Raw genomic sequence first — 14,187 nt, 5'->3', positions numbered from 1 at the left:
GTTTCCCCTCTCCACTGTGTGGCCTGGCCTTGCATGAGACCAAATCTCTCAAACAACCAAATATGGTGTTCATTAGGACGACTCATTGTATTGTGTTAGCCACCTTTAACCATCGTTTACACACTCTGCCCCCGTATGCTGCTGACACAGAGACAGGCTGGGCTACAGGGTGAAGTACTGCATCACCTGAGTAAAAAAGCTCAAGTCTGACTTATTGCCAGCAGACCAACAAACCATCTACACGAGGTTTCACAAAAAAAAAAAAAAAAAAAATGAATGTGAAATCTCATTCTTGACCAAAACATCTAAATGGGAATCTCTGCATACTTCAAGGTCTGGTCTGTGAAGTAAGAGGGGAAAAAAAACACATCCACTATGTCCATATTTGGTCTGGCTAACTTTGCCAAACCCTCCACTAGAACATATTTCTCCAAACATCCACTGACCCCACTGACTGAACTATGAAGGATAATACTGACATCTGCTGGAAAGAATGTAGCATGACCTTTTTTTTTTCTTTCTTTTTTTCCTATTACACTACAACTACATGCATTGATACGAAATAAAAATGATCCTAATTGTACTGGTTGTTTGAAACTCTTTTATTTTTTTGTGAATACAAAAAATACTTTTGTGACCAGATAAATATTATACATACAGCATCAAATCATAAAACTAATGCAGTCTGTTAAAGAAAGCACAACACCGATTCATAACAGAGCTAGTAACTTTTTCTATTTCCGTTAATACTTAGACAAATCAGTAAGACAATATATTTCAGGGTAATTCTGACATTTACTGATAAAAACTAATTTTTTTTTTATAGTGATTAGACAATGAAACAAGGAAGTTATTCGGTCCGACATTTAAGAGGGACTTGGCGTAATGAATTTCAACAATTTCTTGACTTCAAACACAAATTGCCACATGCTCATGGAATGCAGTCTAGTGTTAGTCTTCCGATATGGTCTCTTAATCCTAAGGTATCCACAGATGCCCTTTTATATCAGCATTATAACGTTGTAGGCAGGTAGGTCACCAGCCAAGGCATTGTACTGTATGGCAAAGGACTAGGTGTCAGTTTATTAAGACCCCGATGGGCATTAGACTGGCATAATGTTCTGATCCAGAGAGGAAAAGGCTCAGGCTCCCACCCAGCCTGATCTTCAGCTGCTCACAGGGCAGACTCAAGTAAGGCACTAGTACACAATGCAGACCAGACACTGGCATGGATAGACTGAGATGAACTGCTTAAAATTTCCAATATATTATACATTAATATACTCAAGAAATGAAAAAAAAAAAAAAAATCATTGAATCAGTTTCCTCAATCAGAGCTCGAAGCCATTTCCTTCTAGTTTGTTAGGAGAATGTCCCACATTAAATATAATGGAAGCTTTAAATTGCCTTCTTCAGTGCGTAGGTTTATGAGCAACTTCAGTGCAGAATGTCTGCTTGTTCCATTCAAGAGCCCAAAGCCAAATATCATTGCACACATCCAATCTTCCATCCAATAACAGCACAGGCTCTCATTATTATTATTATCTTCTGCGTAATGTATTGCTATAGACACTCAGTCTAAAGTGAAAATGCCTTTACCAGGACAGGGCAGTGACTAGTGGAAAATAACTGTATGTGAGTGTGTTTGTGTGTGTATGTGCAAGTGTACAGTACAGCGGGCACCGAAACCAAACCTGGACAGTGGTAATGGGAGAGGAATTAAAACATGAAGACAAGGGAGAACAAACAATGACAAATAATGTAAACATATATTCCTTACACAGCTCTGTGTATGCGGGGGTTACAGGAAGTGGCATGATGTAAGAGGAGCATGACATATTTGGTCACATACAGTCCAAATTCTGATAAAGAACACAGATTACAACTGTCCGCATCTTAAAGAACTACTTGCTCTTTAGAAAAATTAGTCAAGAATAAATATATTTATAGCTATTGTTGGCCAGTGCTCTGTTTTTTTGTTTTGTCTTTTTACTTGTCATTTAAACCAATCACAACCCCTCATTGTTTGGTGTGACGCTGAACAAGTTAGTTTAATCAGAATCCTTGATTTCCAAAGGTTTACTAGGTTAACAGCAAACCCTAATTTCACATTTTTATTAGTAAAATACAAGTGCCTTTTCACTCTATACTACTCTATTGGTTAGTAGCTTCGTTGATATGTATAGACATTATGGTGCATGCAAGCCAGTGGTGAAATGAGGTACCCCCCCTCCCCTCCTGCCTTTTTCTAAACCATTTGAGGTTTTTTACATATAGAATAGAAGCTATGGACCCTTAGGTTTGTTCTGCCAGTTGCAGAGATATCATCAGTTCATTCCTATTTGCTCTGAACCTTCAACAAGTATAGAACATTCAAAGATTATAGAGGATTTCTGCATTCATAACATCTTCATTTCATGATTGTAACAGTCAGTAATGCTCATGATGCAGTAACACCCACAAAGCAATGATACATTTATCATACAACTTTATCATACTGTCTCGACTTGCTTATATTGACAACTGTAACAGCTTTCTCCTTATTGAATGTCAATGTCATTCACTGACAAATACATACGCACGTGATGCACACACATACACACATACAAATACACTACAGAGCACAGGCACTTGTTTTTTCTCACCAAACAGGCCTGTTTCAAGTGCTGTATATTCCTCGGTTATATGAGAGTAAAGCAGCCATCGGCAACATCATCCCATGACAAGAGGGTCTCATCAGCGCAGCACACATCCTCCCCGCTCAGCCAATCAGCCCTCATCCTCCCTCAACTCGCTGGGCAGGAACTTGTACTGCTGCTGTCGGATCTGAGCCAGCTTCTTGCGGGCTTCCTCCAGCTCCCGCTCCTTCCTCAGCATCTCCTCCTGAGCTGCAATGATCTGAGGAGGACGGGAACAGATGACAGAAAATGTGCCTTTCACTCATCCTAATCCCATTCATGTGGATAGCTTGAAATGAAAAACCTGCGCTGTGCTCAGCTCACACAATACAGCCTGTTAACTCATAGTATGGAAGAAAATGCACCAAAAAGCACTATCCACTGAGAAAGAGTGTCTTACAGTATACAGCAAGAAGCATTTAAACATTTCAGTTGCTTAAAAGACGAGATTAAATGTGAAAAGCTTCTGAATTTGGGGGGCAGTGTAAAAATAGGGCTGCCATTTCCACCCCATATGGATGTAAGCACACGTGAATTAAAGAAGATGACACAAACATGAGTGTTCGGGAGTGTAGTGCCAAAACAACCAAAATGTTTCATGTCTTTTCTGTGATTTTTGCACAAAATATAGGCCTACTAGGCCTTTTCTGTGTGGTTCATATTTACAATAGATATTGGTATATGTACATACATATTTCAATACAGAAATATTCATATTGTTATTATTATAAAAATGAATAACAGCAGTAAGAATAGTTCGGATTAGGCTATAATAGTTTTGAAAAAATAAAGAATTTCCCTAGAAAAAAATCTAATAATAGATTTATTGTTTGGTCTAAGAGTCTAAAGTGTTTAAAGAAACAATGTTGTCCACAGCTCCCTCTGTGTAACAGTGATCAGACATGTACGAGACAGCAAGTCTCACTGGTCAGACAGAGAAAGTGACAAGCTAAAGCCCTGAAGGGGTGAACCACTGACTGAGACCGAAACTTAATCAATCAAGATGAAAACTAAAGCTTCCTGTAGCACCCTGGGGGTGGGTGGGACACACTCACATCAATTACTGTCCAATCTTTCCAAAGATGAAAAGGAAGCAAGTTATCTGCTGTTACAGAAAGATGCTAAAAGTCTTCAAGAGATGTGATGTTTTGCAACTGTGGGTGTCTGGTAAACCTGGTAAACATTTTTGAAATGAAGCTGATGAGCTGTTTATCCACAGCAGCTCATCACAATTTCATAAAAAGCGCTGTGGCATTTTGGCAGATCAGGGAGAGGTGCAAACGTTAAGTGAAAAGGGCAAACCACACAATAGGGATCATTTTTGTTGCAGGTCTCTCATAAAGATCTGTCAGGATTTTGTCTCACCTGAGCTATGCCTCCAACAAATTTGGTCTTTACCACCACACTATCATCTTCATTCTTGTCAAACGCTGCTTTCTGAGCCGCCTTCACCAGGTTGTCTGACGCTCGCTTCACCGCATTGCCGGCAGCCTTTCGAACAGATAATCTCAAAGTTAGCACGCACACAATCCACGTACACACATGGATACATTGAGACTGTTGGTCAGTTTTACCTGTAGTCTCCTCATGGCTTCAGAATCCTGGTCTGCCTTCACCTTGCAGGCCACCAGCAGCTGAGCTGTGGAAGCCGCGACCTGTTTGGCTGAAGAGATGAGCTTCTCCTCGCTGGCGTGACCCTGAACTGAGGCGTTAGCCGCCTCACACAGGTTACTGGTGGCTGCTGCTACCATACGCGCCTACAGCAAGCAACAAATTCACATGTGCTCATTTTGTTTGATATATTGTTTTAATCTGGGTTAACACGCAGCAAGTTTATAAGAGTAAATGTTAATTGAAACTTACCGCTGATATAAGACCCTGTGACCACTGGCCGTCATCCACTGCATTGGCGAGATTGGATCCCACCTGAGGCATGGTTTGAGGAAATTTTTTTAAAATATTTTATCACATTATTAGATATTGTGTTTTGTATTGTGTCTGAGTGAATGTGTAGACTGACCTTTCCTTGTGCCACTAGTTCTCTCTGAGCTGCCGATGCAGATTTAACAAGAGCACTAGTTGCTGCAGCGATGGACTTTGCGGCCTCTAAGATCTGCTCCTCAAAATCCAGTGTCTCATCTGCCTGCTGGAAGGAAGACCACATGTCAGCAAGGGCCGCCACGATTGTCGATGTCAGATTTGCGCTACATGATTATCGTGGCCAAAACAATTCACAATAATGATATTATCGTGGTATCTGCAGAAATTTGGGCGCAGGAGAAGGAATAACAATACTATTAGTCATATTCATCTTTAACTTTACTTATTGTGTGTATTGTCTCTTTTCTGGCAAATGAATTAGACTCAAATACGAGTATAGCGACGGGAAGAGAGAGTCTGTAACCAAAACTGTACAAGAGCACACATAAAGTCAACCAGATGACAGGATCCACAAGGCCTACCGTGTGCCATCACAATGTTATCATAGGTGCATTATTAAAACAACATCAATACTACATTTTTTTTTTAAATATCACGGTTACCGTCAGCACCAGTATATCATGAGAATTTAGACAACACTATAGAAAAGATTGTCTGTAACAATTTGCTTATGTTGTCTGAAATTTCCAAACATGAAGGTCTAAATATTCTTTTCTCTAGAAATCATTTATTTCTCTATTCATTTATTGACCTAAAATTAGTAGAATTTATTCATATTACGACTACAAAAATAATTCAAAATAAAATAAAATAAAAAAAACACTAAATGCTAGTTTTTGATTACAGAATCTCCCTCATAGTTTCTTAAAAAATAACCCAATCCCCAGAAAAGTGTTCAAGTTTATCCGTACATAATCAAAAAGCAAAATTTTTCAGTGACAACAGAGTGGGATCTAAATCAATTCCCCGTTTCCCAAACCTGAACTAAATACCAGTATGAAGATCAGAGTATATGAGTTCAGGGGTCAGTTAACAATTGGCCATCTCTGCCTCAGGAGTCAACAGCATTTGATAGACCTCCATAAACACATAAGGCACACGTGGCTGGAGACAGGGCGGGACACTGTAGGAATATGTTTGATATATAGTTGGACTGAATAACAACCTAATATATCAAACATATCAGACAGAGCCCTGCAGAGAAGGCTTCCAGGTCTACAACGACTCAGAGGGGGGTGGGGGGAGGAGGGGAGGGGCGCAGGGCAGGGAAGCATGCTGGGAGCAGAAGAACCACCACCCTCTCCTTACAGGGTGGGAGGGATGAAGGGAGAAGGAGAATCCAAGCTGCTCTAGACAGATAAATAAATGCTTGATACACCTACACAATCTGATAGATTATATGGCGGCTACCTGAAGCTGTATCAGTAGCTCTTCATCAACTCTGTCTCAGAATAAAATTTACTTTTGAATTAAAAATCGTATAAATTGCTTCTCTGTTTTTGTGTGAGAGACTATTTTGTGGACTGCAAAACTTGCAAAAGCTTTAAGACACAGCCCTTTATGGTAAAATCATTTTTTTTAGATTTAATTTTTATTTCTACATCTGAACACAAATTAAGGGTGGGCAAAACCGGATTGGTAGTAGGGCATAGTTGAAAGTTAAGTGGTACCCCCCCTTTAAATGCTATTTGGTGGAGTTGCTTCCTGTTACATCACTAGAGGGAGACACTGACATCTAAAAGAGGAAAAGCCTTTCACTCTCTAATCCCCTTTTCATAAACGCAGTCTGTAGCTGTGGAATTATACTATGAGACAGAGCATTATATGGTCTTTATTAAAACTGGGGTAACCTAAATATGCAATCCCTCGCATCAAACAGAGGGTGGAAGTGACAATCACTGTGTACAGGAACGGGGTTAGAAAAGGGGGAAAGCACTACAGGCACACAAGGAGGAGCACTAGGATCCAACTATTCAGTCTCCAGAGACAGATAAACAAACAACACAATCATCATGCAGTAGCACACCACACACACACACAGTCCTATATTGCATACAGAACAATGTAATAATAATTTCACTTTCCAAAGGCACTATCACTACCATCTCCCATCTTTTTGCCTATTGTCTCTGCATTTTATGTGGTAAAGTTGGTTTGTTTTTTAGGCAACACCACGGCATGGGGGAGATGAATAACAGGCTGAAAAAGCCTCTCTGAGTTTGGTTTAGAAATGAGGAACACTGCAATAAAACAAAGGAAATAAGTTCAATAAGACAGAGGCCCACTCTTTCAGATAGGGTCACAACAGTTCATCACACATTTGAACTCGTTCCAACATAAGCTTGAAGACCCAGCAGTGTAATTGCGTCTCCTGGCAACGCAACTCAAAATAATGTCCAAAAGTGCGTTTGAAGAAAGTTTTCCAAGCGTTGTATGTTAGCTCACTAGACCAGCTGTCTGACTCAACACAGTGTTTGCAACACAGAGAACATTTTTTTTTTTTCCTTTCCTTTAATGATATCAAGAAACCAGCTCAGTGACGGGAAAAGATGACCCCACCTCAAAGTCAGTTTCACCTTTTCCTACCTTCGGCCCACACGGACTCCCTGCTGATTAATCGCAAAGAGCTGTGCGTGGGTTTGTGTGGGTGGGAAGGATTGAGAGGGGCACTTATACCTTGGGCTTGGCCCTGGGTTTCAGCTGCTCTAGTTTCTTGGCTGCAGCTTCAATGGATGCTGCTGCTCCAAGGAGCTCAGTCTCAGCGATGACAGTTGGGTCCTCGGGGTCCACACACTCTGATCCTGAAAAAAGGATCGACACATGCCCAGATGTTGGTTACAGCATACTTATCTAGCACAGACTCACAAAGGAAACACCAGCGCAATAATTCTGGTGATAACATTTTATTTTATGTCAACAATGAGGTTTGGGGTCAACATTAAACTTGAACCAGATGTTCTTTTTCATGCACTCATTCAAACAATCCAGGCATCACAGAAATGCTAAATCTCAGTTTCCTTCAACAGCAGCCGAGTTCATGAGGTCTGTACACGCCAAAGAACTGTTTGCAATATGACAGTGATGTCTCAAAGTTAAATAAAATAAACGAAAACTTCGAAGAAATGCACATTTGATGGATCTTTGTCTTTTTATAGGTTTTTAAGTGCCCATAAACTGGAGATGTTTGCGAACAGCTTGGTAAAGCAGATGGAACGATGTTTTCATGGATTATGTCGAGCTCTGGGGAAATCTGTTCTGCACCCCCACCCCCGAAGCCGTCTATTCCTCTACCCCCTTCTGACTCTATGAAAGGTGATCTGAGGGAACAAAACACACCATATCCCACTTACCTCCATCTGAGGCGGCAAGGAAAGAGCAGGGGAGAGAGAGGGAGAGAGCACATGGGACATTAGATAGGTGAAGTGGATAGCCCCACTGGGTCTCAGGCTATACGCTGAAATCTAATTCTCGTCGAAACACAATCTATTACGCCTGTCAGATGTGGCACTGCAGTTTCTACAGGAAACACTCCAGTATATTTGTGTCATAACCATCATATAGAGCTTCATTTGGAACAATTTGCCGGGCAATCACTCCACGGCATGATTTCAATATTCTAAAGTGATTTTCATGACCTATCTTTATTAGGGACGCAGACAGGTTTGGTGGCTTCACTCAGTAACGCTATAATATTATCCATGCAGAAGAGGATTAGGGCTCCTTTGACTAATCTCCAACATCGCCACAATCCTGTCGTGTGTTTTTTTTTTTTTTTTTTTACATTTTATTATATTGGATTGGCTTCTAATGGGAATCCCCTTGCGTTTAATTTCACTATATGCTGCAATTTCAGCTCTCCCAGTTTTAAACTGCAGTGCACATACTGTCTCACAGTCATTTTAAAATTAAAAAATCTGCTGCCAACGGTTTTTGGAAAGCACAGAAGCTTCTGTAAAATTCATGCCTCCGAATAAAATAACATAATACTGTTATATAGAGTACGAAAGACTTGGAGTGCTAAATATATACAACTTTCATGTGTGTTAAATGTTCCATAAAATCCTGACATCACTGAGAAACGGGGTCACGGGTAACTAAAATTTGTCAAGCCAAACTCTTGTTTGTGTGCGCTGCGTAAGAGTGTGTGACAGTGTACATCAGCAGTGTGTGTGGCCTCACCTTTCATGGCCTCAGCTGTCTGGACGAGCTCTGTCACACACGCCGCCACATGCTTCGAGTGTACGGCCAGCTGCTGCTTCTGCTCCGGCGTGGGTCTCTGCAACACCTGAAAACACACGAGCCCAACACGTGGACAGACGCACACACACACACACACACACACACACACACACACACACGCACACGGCTTACAAACATCTATATCTGTTCCGCTGTCCTTCAAACCGACCTAGATCATAAATGATGTGAAAATGAACTCACTAATAACTGCGACTAAAAATAACTGACTTGACTTGAAATTCGTGCACTCCCTTCCAGTGAGTCTATTGTTGGCTCGTTATTATTATTTTTTTTTTACATTTGGTTTGGTTCTGAGAAAGTTAACTAGCAAAGTAGCAACAGTATAATTTTTTCTTCTCTTTCTTTCTCTGAGACCACAAATTATAAAACACGGTACTGTTAGTGGGCAAATATCCATATCCCATTTGCTAGAATTAACATGATGTACCTGTAACTAATTATGCAAATGAGGTGATTCATTAAGCATTAACTAGCAAACATGTAAGTGTGACTTACATGTCAACACACCTGTCTTCATACAACACATGGGGAATGTTATAATGAACTAAGGAATTTCATAAAAAATGTGTTTTGCTCATTAATATGCAAACGTATGCAACAAGCTGCTCAGAAATTAAATGTCTAAATAAACACGGATGCAGACACACAGACTGCAGACATAGAGGCAAATTTAAAAGCCTTCAGTCCTGTTATTCATGTTTAAGAATAGTAGTCATTCATAAGACTTTCTTTCCATTATCAGTTCATGGTCATGTTACAGTAAATGGAGAGTATGAGTGACAGGAAGCCAGGAGAGATTTGTCAAGCATCACAGGGTAAAATCTTGTCGATAAGACCTGTGAGATTTCACATGGTAATAGTAAAGACCAGAATCCACTCATCCATAGCTAGAGACATATGCATGCACACATACACAAGCCACCTCCATTATATATTTATTTATGACACATGCTTCTGACTCATTCTAACCTGCAGCACTTGCTCCAGAAGGTTGATGTATCCACTGGTGCACTCATAGCCGTACTGCAGGGCCCTCACCCTCAGTTCCTCCCCCACTTCTTGGTGGTGTGCTGCTTGCTGCAAGGGTGAGAAAACACATTTAAAAACACATTTAAATTCAGATACAGTCATTTTTCCCAGTGGAACGTTGAAATTTAAGACAGGTCCTAATATCACAGTGAAAATGTGTTAGGTCTGGAATAGGCAACATATACTTTTACTTGTGCAGATGAACTTAGTAACAATCACAAATCAAATATATAGCTAATAAAATCTCTTAATTCTTCACTAATTTGTTTGTAATGCCTCGGTTTTCTTTTCTTTCCTCTGTTTCATCTTGTTGCAGCTGCTCTACGGTCGCTGAAGGACATGCTGACTTAAAAGTGACTGAGTCACTACCAGCGGGAGCAGCCATAAAGTCCACTAGACTCTAATGTCCTATCTGCTCTCAGCAGGCTGGGCTCACATGTTCCCTGGCAGCCTGGTGCTGTCTGTGTGAGGCCTGTTCTGGCAGGGCTGTGTGGATTAGCACCTTGCAGGTAGTCAACATATCGGAGATGGCTTTGCGGCTCAGGTTGGCAGTGGCGATCACGTCCTCCTGCTGGGCAGAGTTGCCTGCAGCCACTGCCTTGGCCGTTGCTATGGTGATGCCCTTTGTCATGCGGATGAACTCCTCGGGCGTGGTGGGCTTGTCTGGGATGTCCTTGGACTGGAACACCTGACATGATGATGAAGCGCAGACGCAGGTAGTTGGTTATAGACACGGACAGGGGCTTGGATACGTTAATATAGATGGGAAAATTCTCATAGAAGTGCACAGAAAGTGTAATCAGTCTAAACGGAAAATCCTGATATGGGTAGCAGTATAATTAGTAGTTAGGTAGACTGTGTTGAATTTGGCTTTGGCTGCAGCTCTTGGTAAAGCCTCCTCTCAGGCTGGGGGTCCTCTGATAAGGATTAGCAGTAAATTACAAAAAAACAAGCTCTTGAAATCTCCCTCCTGTTTCCTGCCTGCTACCCAAACCACGATAAGAACAAGAGCTGTGAGAAACCTGCAGGGGCTGAGAGGGAAGGAGCTGGACAGACAATAAAGGAAAAAGAAAGAACAAAAAGCTCCCCTGTTTTGTTCAGAATAATAGACATAGATATCCCTGACCCTCTTTGGGCCAGCTTCGCAGAGAGGCTGTGTCTCATCAGTTGACTCCCAATAGACCACAGAAGAAGTGGTCCGGCCTGTCAGGCACTCTTACTGTCAGCTCCTGCTTGATGCACTCAATGGTGGCCTCCAGTGCCCTCGTCCCGCGAGTGGCTTCATCCTCCACTGCCTTCACTGTTTTTAGAAGAGACGTCACGTTGGTCACCATGACCTGTCAAATAGAAGGGAGTAATAATGAGGCTCAGACCAGGAGGTGGAGCTCTTTCTCCTCGGCTGCAAAAAATATCATATTGTAGAATAATAACATTTTCCTCCCTCTTCACTGATTCCATTACAGTGAATAATGGCTACATGTGCTGAAGATGCTTATCAAATGAAAATTAAACAATCAGCTGCTGAAGAAGGACTGAGAGATTTATTTAAAAATGAAAAGAGGCTGATTTAGTACTGGTAATAAAATTTATGCAATGACACCTAGGATGGAAAAATACAGTTCATGGTGACACATTCTGTTCCGTCTGTGCTGCATTCAGCAAAGTGTATATTATTAGGTTTGGAATTTGAGCACCATGATTGCCAGGAGTTTGAGAGGGTCCCATTTGGAGGTCACCATATGTTGGAAGAACAAAAACAATCTGTCAACATGACCAGGTCCATGGGTGGCCCTAATTCCATTTAGATGAGAAAACATTACACACCCCAGGCAGCACTTAGACTTACATGCTGCGGTTGGGATGATAGTTGTGAGTAAAATAAATAAATTAACCGAGGAAGTTTGCAGAAGGTTTTGTAGACTAGAAAATCGGGAGGTTGACAGTTATCTGAGGCTCTATCACTGATTCAGTACTTTGATTTTTGTTTCTCTATGGCAGTGACCGAAGCTGCAAAAAGGTTACAAAATGTCTGATCTCAGGTTTTTATTCCTCGGCAGGTTGGCAGCTGGAAAAGTGGTAATGACAACCAAGAGGAAAATGAAAACTCTCACCTCTTTTGTGTATGCACAGTATGGTTCACATTCTCCCAGGCCTGTGGCCGAACCTGGAAGTTTTCTGTGATCCAGTGTTCATAAGAAAAAATGTATTCGTACACTGTCTGAAACTCTTATTACACTTGGTATTTTCTTTATATTTCATATATTCTCCATGTTGTAATTCTGCTACTGCTATTTATTGCTACTTTGCACATACATCTCCTTTTGCATGTGTGTGTAGTTTGGAAGAGGAACCCTTATTGTGCTGCTTTTCACCTCCACCAAGGAGGTTATGTTTTCACAGCATGTCTGTTTATTTATTCGACAGCAGGATTATGCAAAAGTACTGAACTGATTTGCACCAAACATGGCGGAGGGGTGGGGACCAGGGAAGAGGCCATTACATTTTGGTGCGGATCTAGTTAAAGGGGCGGATTCAGGAATTTTTTTTTTTTTTTTTTGTTTTTTTAAATCACTTTCCTTAACATTGCAAGATATTTTCAACATTTGTAGAAAATCATACATATTCATGGTGTTGAGATCTATGAGTTTATATAATTTTGTGCAGATCCAGATAATAATCCAGATGTGGTGGAAGAGACTGAACGACTGTTTGGCCTTCGTGGAGGTATGTGCTCGACTGACAGTTACACCACTTACAGTTCTCAGCAAAGCAGATTAGGTCTAGCTCTTTCTCTCTCTCTCTCACACACATACACTCACACACATACACACACACACACACACACACACACACACACACAAACACAAACACAAATGCATACACAAAATATACATCTTCGTAACGATTCCTCTCCCACATACAGATTAGACAGAAAAAGTGAATAAATACACACCCAGATAAGAACAGGTCATATCCTTCCTGTAAAACAGCCACACACTGTGCTACCAGATACAGCAGCAAAACAAAGAGAGCGTTTGTGCAATACATATCTACCTGCTGTATCCTCTCGGCGAGAAAGCATCAGCTGAAAAATAAATTACAGGTACACAGCTAAACCAGATATGACAGTCGTTTGTTTGAGCGGTCTATCCTTTACCTTGGCAGCGCTCTTCAGCTGATACATGGACGGGTCGTCAGCTGGCTTCCCCGCGGCACATTTGGTGGCACCGATGAGTTCGGCCAGAGCCTTGGCCACATCACGCACCGCATTTATCAGAACCACCTGAGGAGATAGAGCTGGAATCAATACGGCACAATGGTCAGAGTATAGGTTTATCAGTCTTTCCCCGGGGAGAGGATTTAACACTGCAGCCCTTATCACTCCCAACTAGTCATGATACTTCAGACTTAGTGCAGGGCAGAGATAGAGGCATACACACAGGGGAAAGAGGAGACACAATATGTATTGGATGAAACCTCAATTACGCAGAGAATATAACGCTGGCTGTACAGACAGATAGAAGTCATTCATTGTAAATGACTGATATTAGAGAATAGTGTAATGACAAAGAATCGTAATAGCAGAACAAAGCTCTGTGCTGCTAAATTAAAAAGTAATAACTGAGCTTAGTTAAAGATTTTAATCTTTTAGAAAATTAAAGCATACAACTGTGGCTACTTATGGCTAAAACATCTGTGCCTCTATTAGACATTCTGTAGTCTAAATGTGCTTTGGATTTACATCACCTGTGTCTCGGGGTCCTCAGAGCCCATGCTGGTGGCTCCTAGTTTGACCACCTCAGTGAGCTGGGTGATGGTCTTGGCTGAGGACTGGGCAGCCTGCGCCAGTCTCTCCTGGCTGGATGCGGCTCCAGCGACCAGCAGCTTGGTGTCCTCCACCAGCGCCTTGGCTGTCTTCAAGATGCTCTCCCTGAGGGACGGGACACATTGTGTCACAATCTGCTCCACAGTCACACTCAAATACCAGCAATATGAAAGGAAGCTGTTGCTTTTCTGAACAGAATGCGTGTTTAGTACGAACAATTTTCAATTTGCATTCATTATATGAAATGCAGCTCAATATTCTGCACTACTGGCAAACTGCTCTCTTCCTGAGTGAGTCATCAAAAGAAAAAAAAAAAAACAGGTCCGGTGTTGCAGTGTAAAAACCTAGCAAATGAAATCTTGAAACCCATTAATCTATGGCCTGTTTTTAACATCATCAAATGTTGCTCTTTTTAGTGATTTGAGGTTTTCATTTAACACCGTGTCTTGCTCT

The 14,187-nt window shown here is 41.3% G+C and overlaps 1 protein-coding gene across 3 annotated transcripts in view; it reads right to left on the bottom strand.

Moving 5' to 3' along the window:
• Positions 1 to 578: 578 nt before the first annotated feature.
• tln2b (talin 2b) overlaps positions 579 to 14,187 on the bottom strand; it is a 79,386-nt gene continuing 65,777 nt past the window's right edge. For 2 of the 3 annotated variants that reach the window (XM_056386581.1, XM_056386579.1), the window contains exons 46-57: positions 13,656 to 13,839; positions 13,066 to 13,191; positions 11,129 to 11,245; positions 10,411 to 10,596; positions 9,849 to 9,956; positions 8,799 to 8,904; positions 7,296 to 7,420; positions 4,699 to 4,824; positions 4,542 to 4,604; positions 4,253 to 4,435; positions 4,044 to 4,169; positions 579 to 2,898 (exon numbers count right to left, since the gene is read on the bottom strand). In XM_056386581.1, coding sequence (XP_056242556.1) covers positions 2,770 to 2,898; positions 4,044 to 4,169; positions 4,253 to 4,435; positions 4,542 to 4,604; positions 4,699 to 4,824; positions 7,296 to 7,420; positions 8,799 to 8,904; positions 9,849 to 9,956; positions 10,411 to 10,596; positions 11,129 to 11,245; positions 13,066 to 13,191; positions 13,656 to 13,839 — 1,579 coding nt within the window. In that variant the 3' untranslated portion in view covers positions 579 to 2,769. The remainder of the gene's footprint in view (positions 2,899 to 4,043; positions 4,170 to 4,252; positions 4,436 to 4,541; positions 4,605 to 4,698; positions 4,825 to 7,295; positions 7,421 to 8,798; positions 8,905 to 9,848; positions 9,957 to 10,410; positions 10,597 to 11,128; positions 11,246 to 13,065; positions 13,192 to 13,655; positions 13,840 to 14,187) is intronic. The other variant, XM_056386580.1, reaches the window with a different exon arrangement.

The sequence above is a fragment of the Seriola aureovittata genome, chromosome 10 (assembly GCF_021018895.1).
Source record: "Seriola aureovittata isolate HTS-2021-v1 ecotype China chromosome 10, ASM2101889v1, whole genome shotgun sequence".
NCBI classification, from domain to species: Eukaryota; Metazoa; Chordata; class Actinopteri; order Carangiformes; family Carangidae; genus Seriola; species Seriola aureovittata.
The sequence above is the reverse complement of the archived record's forward strand: the minus strand, read 5'-3'. Positions and strand labels throughout refer to the sequence as shown.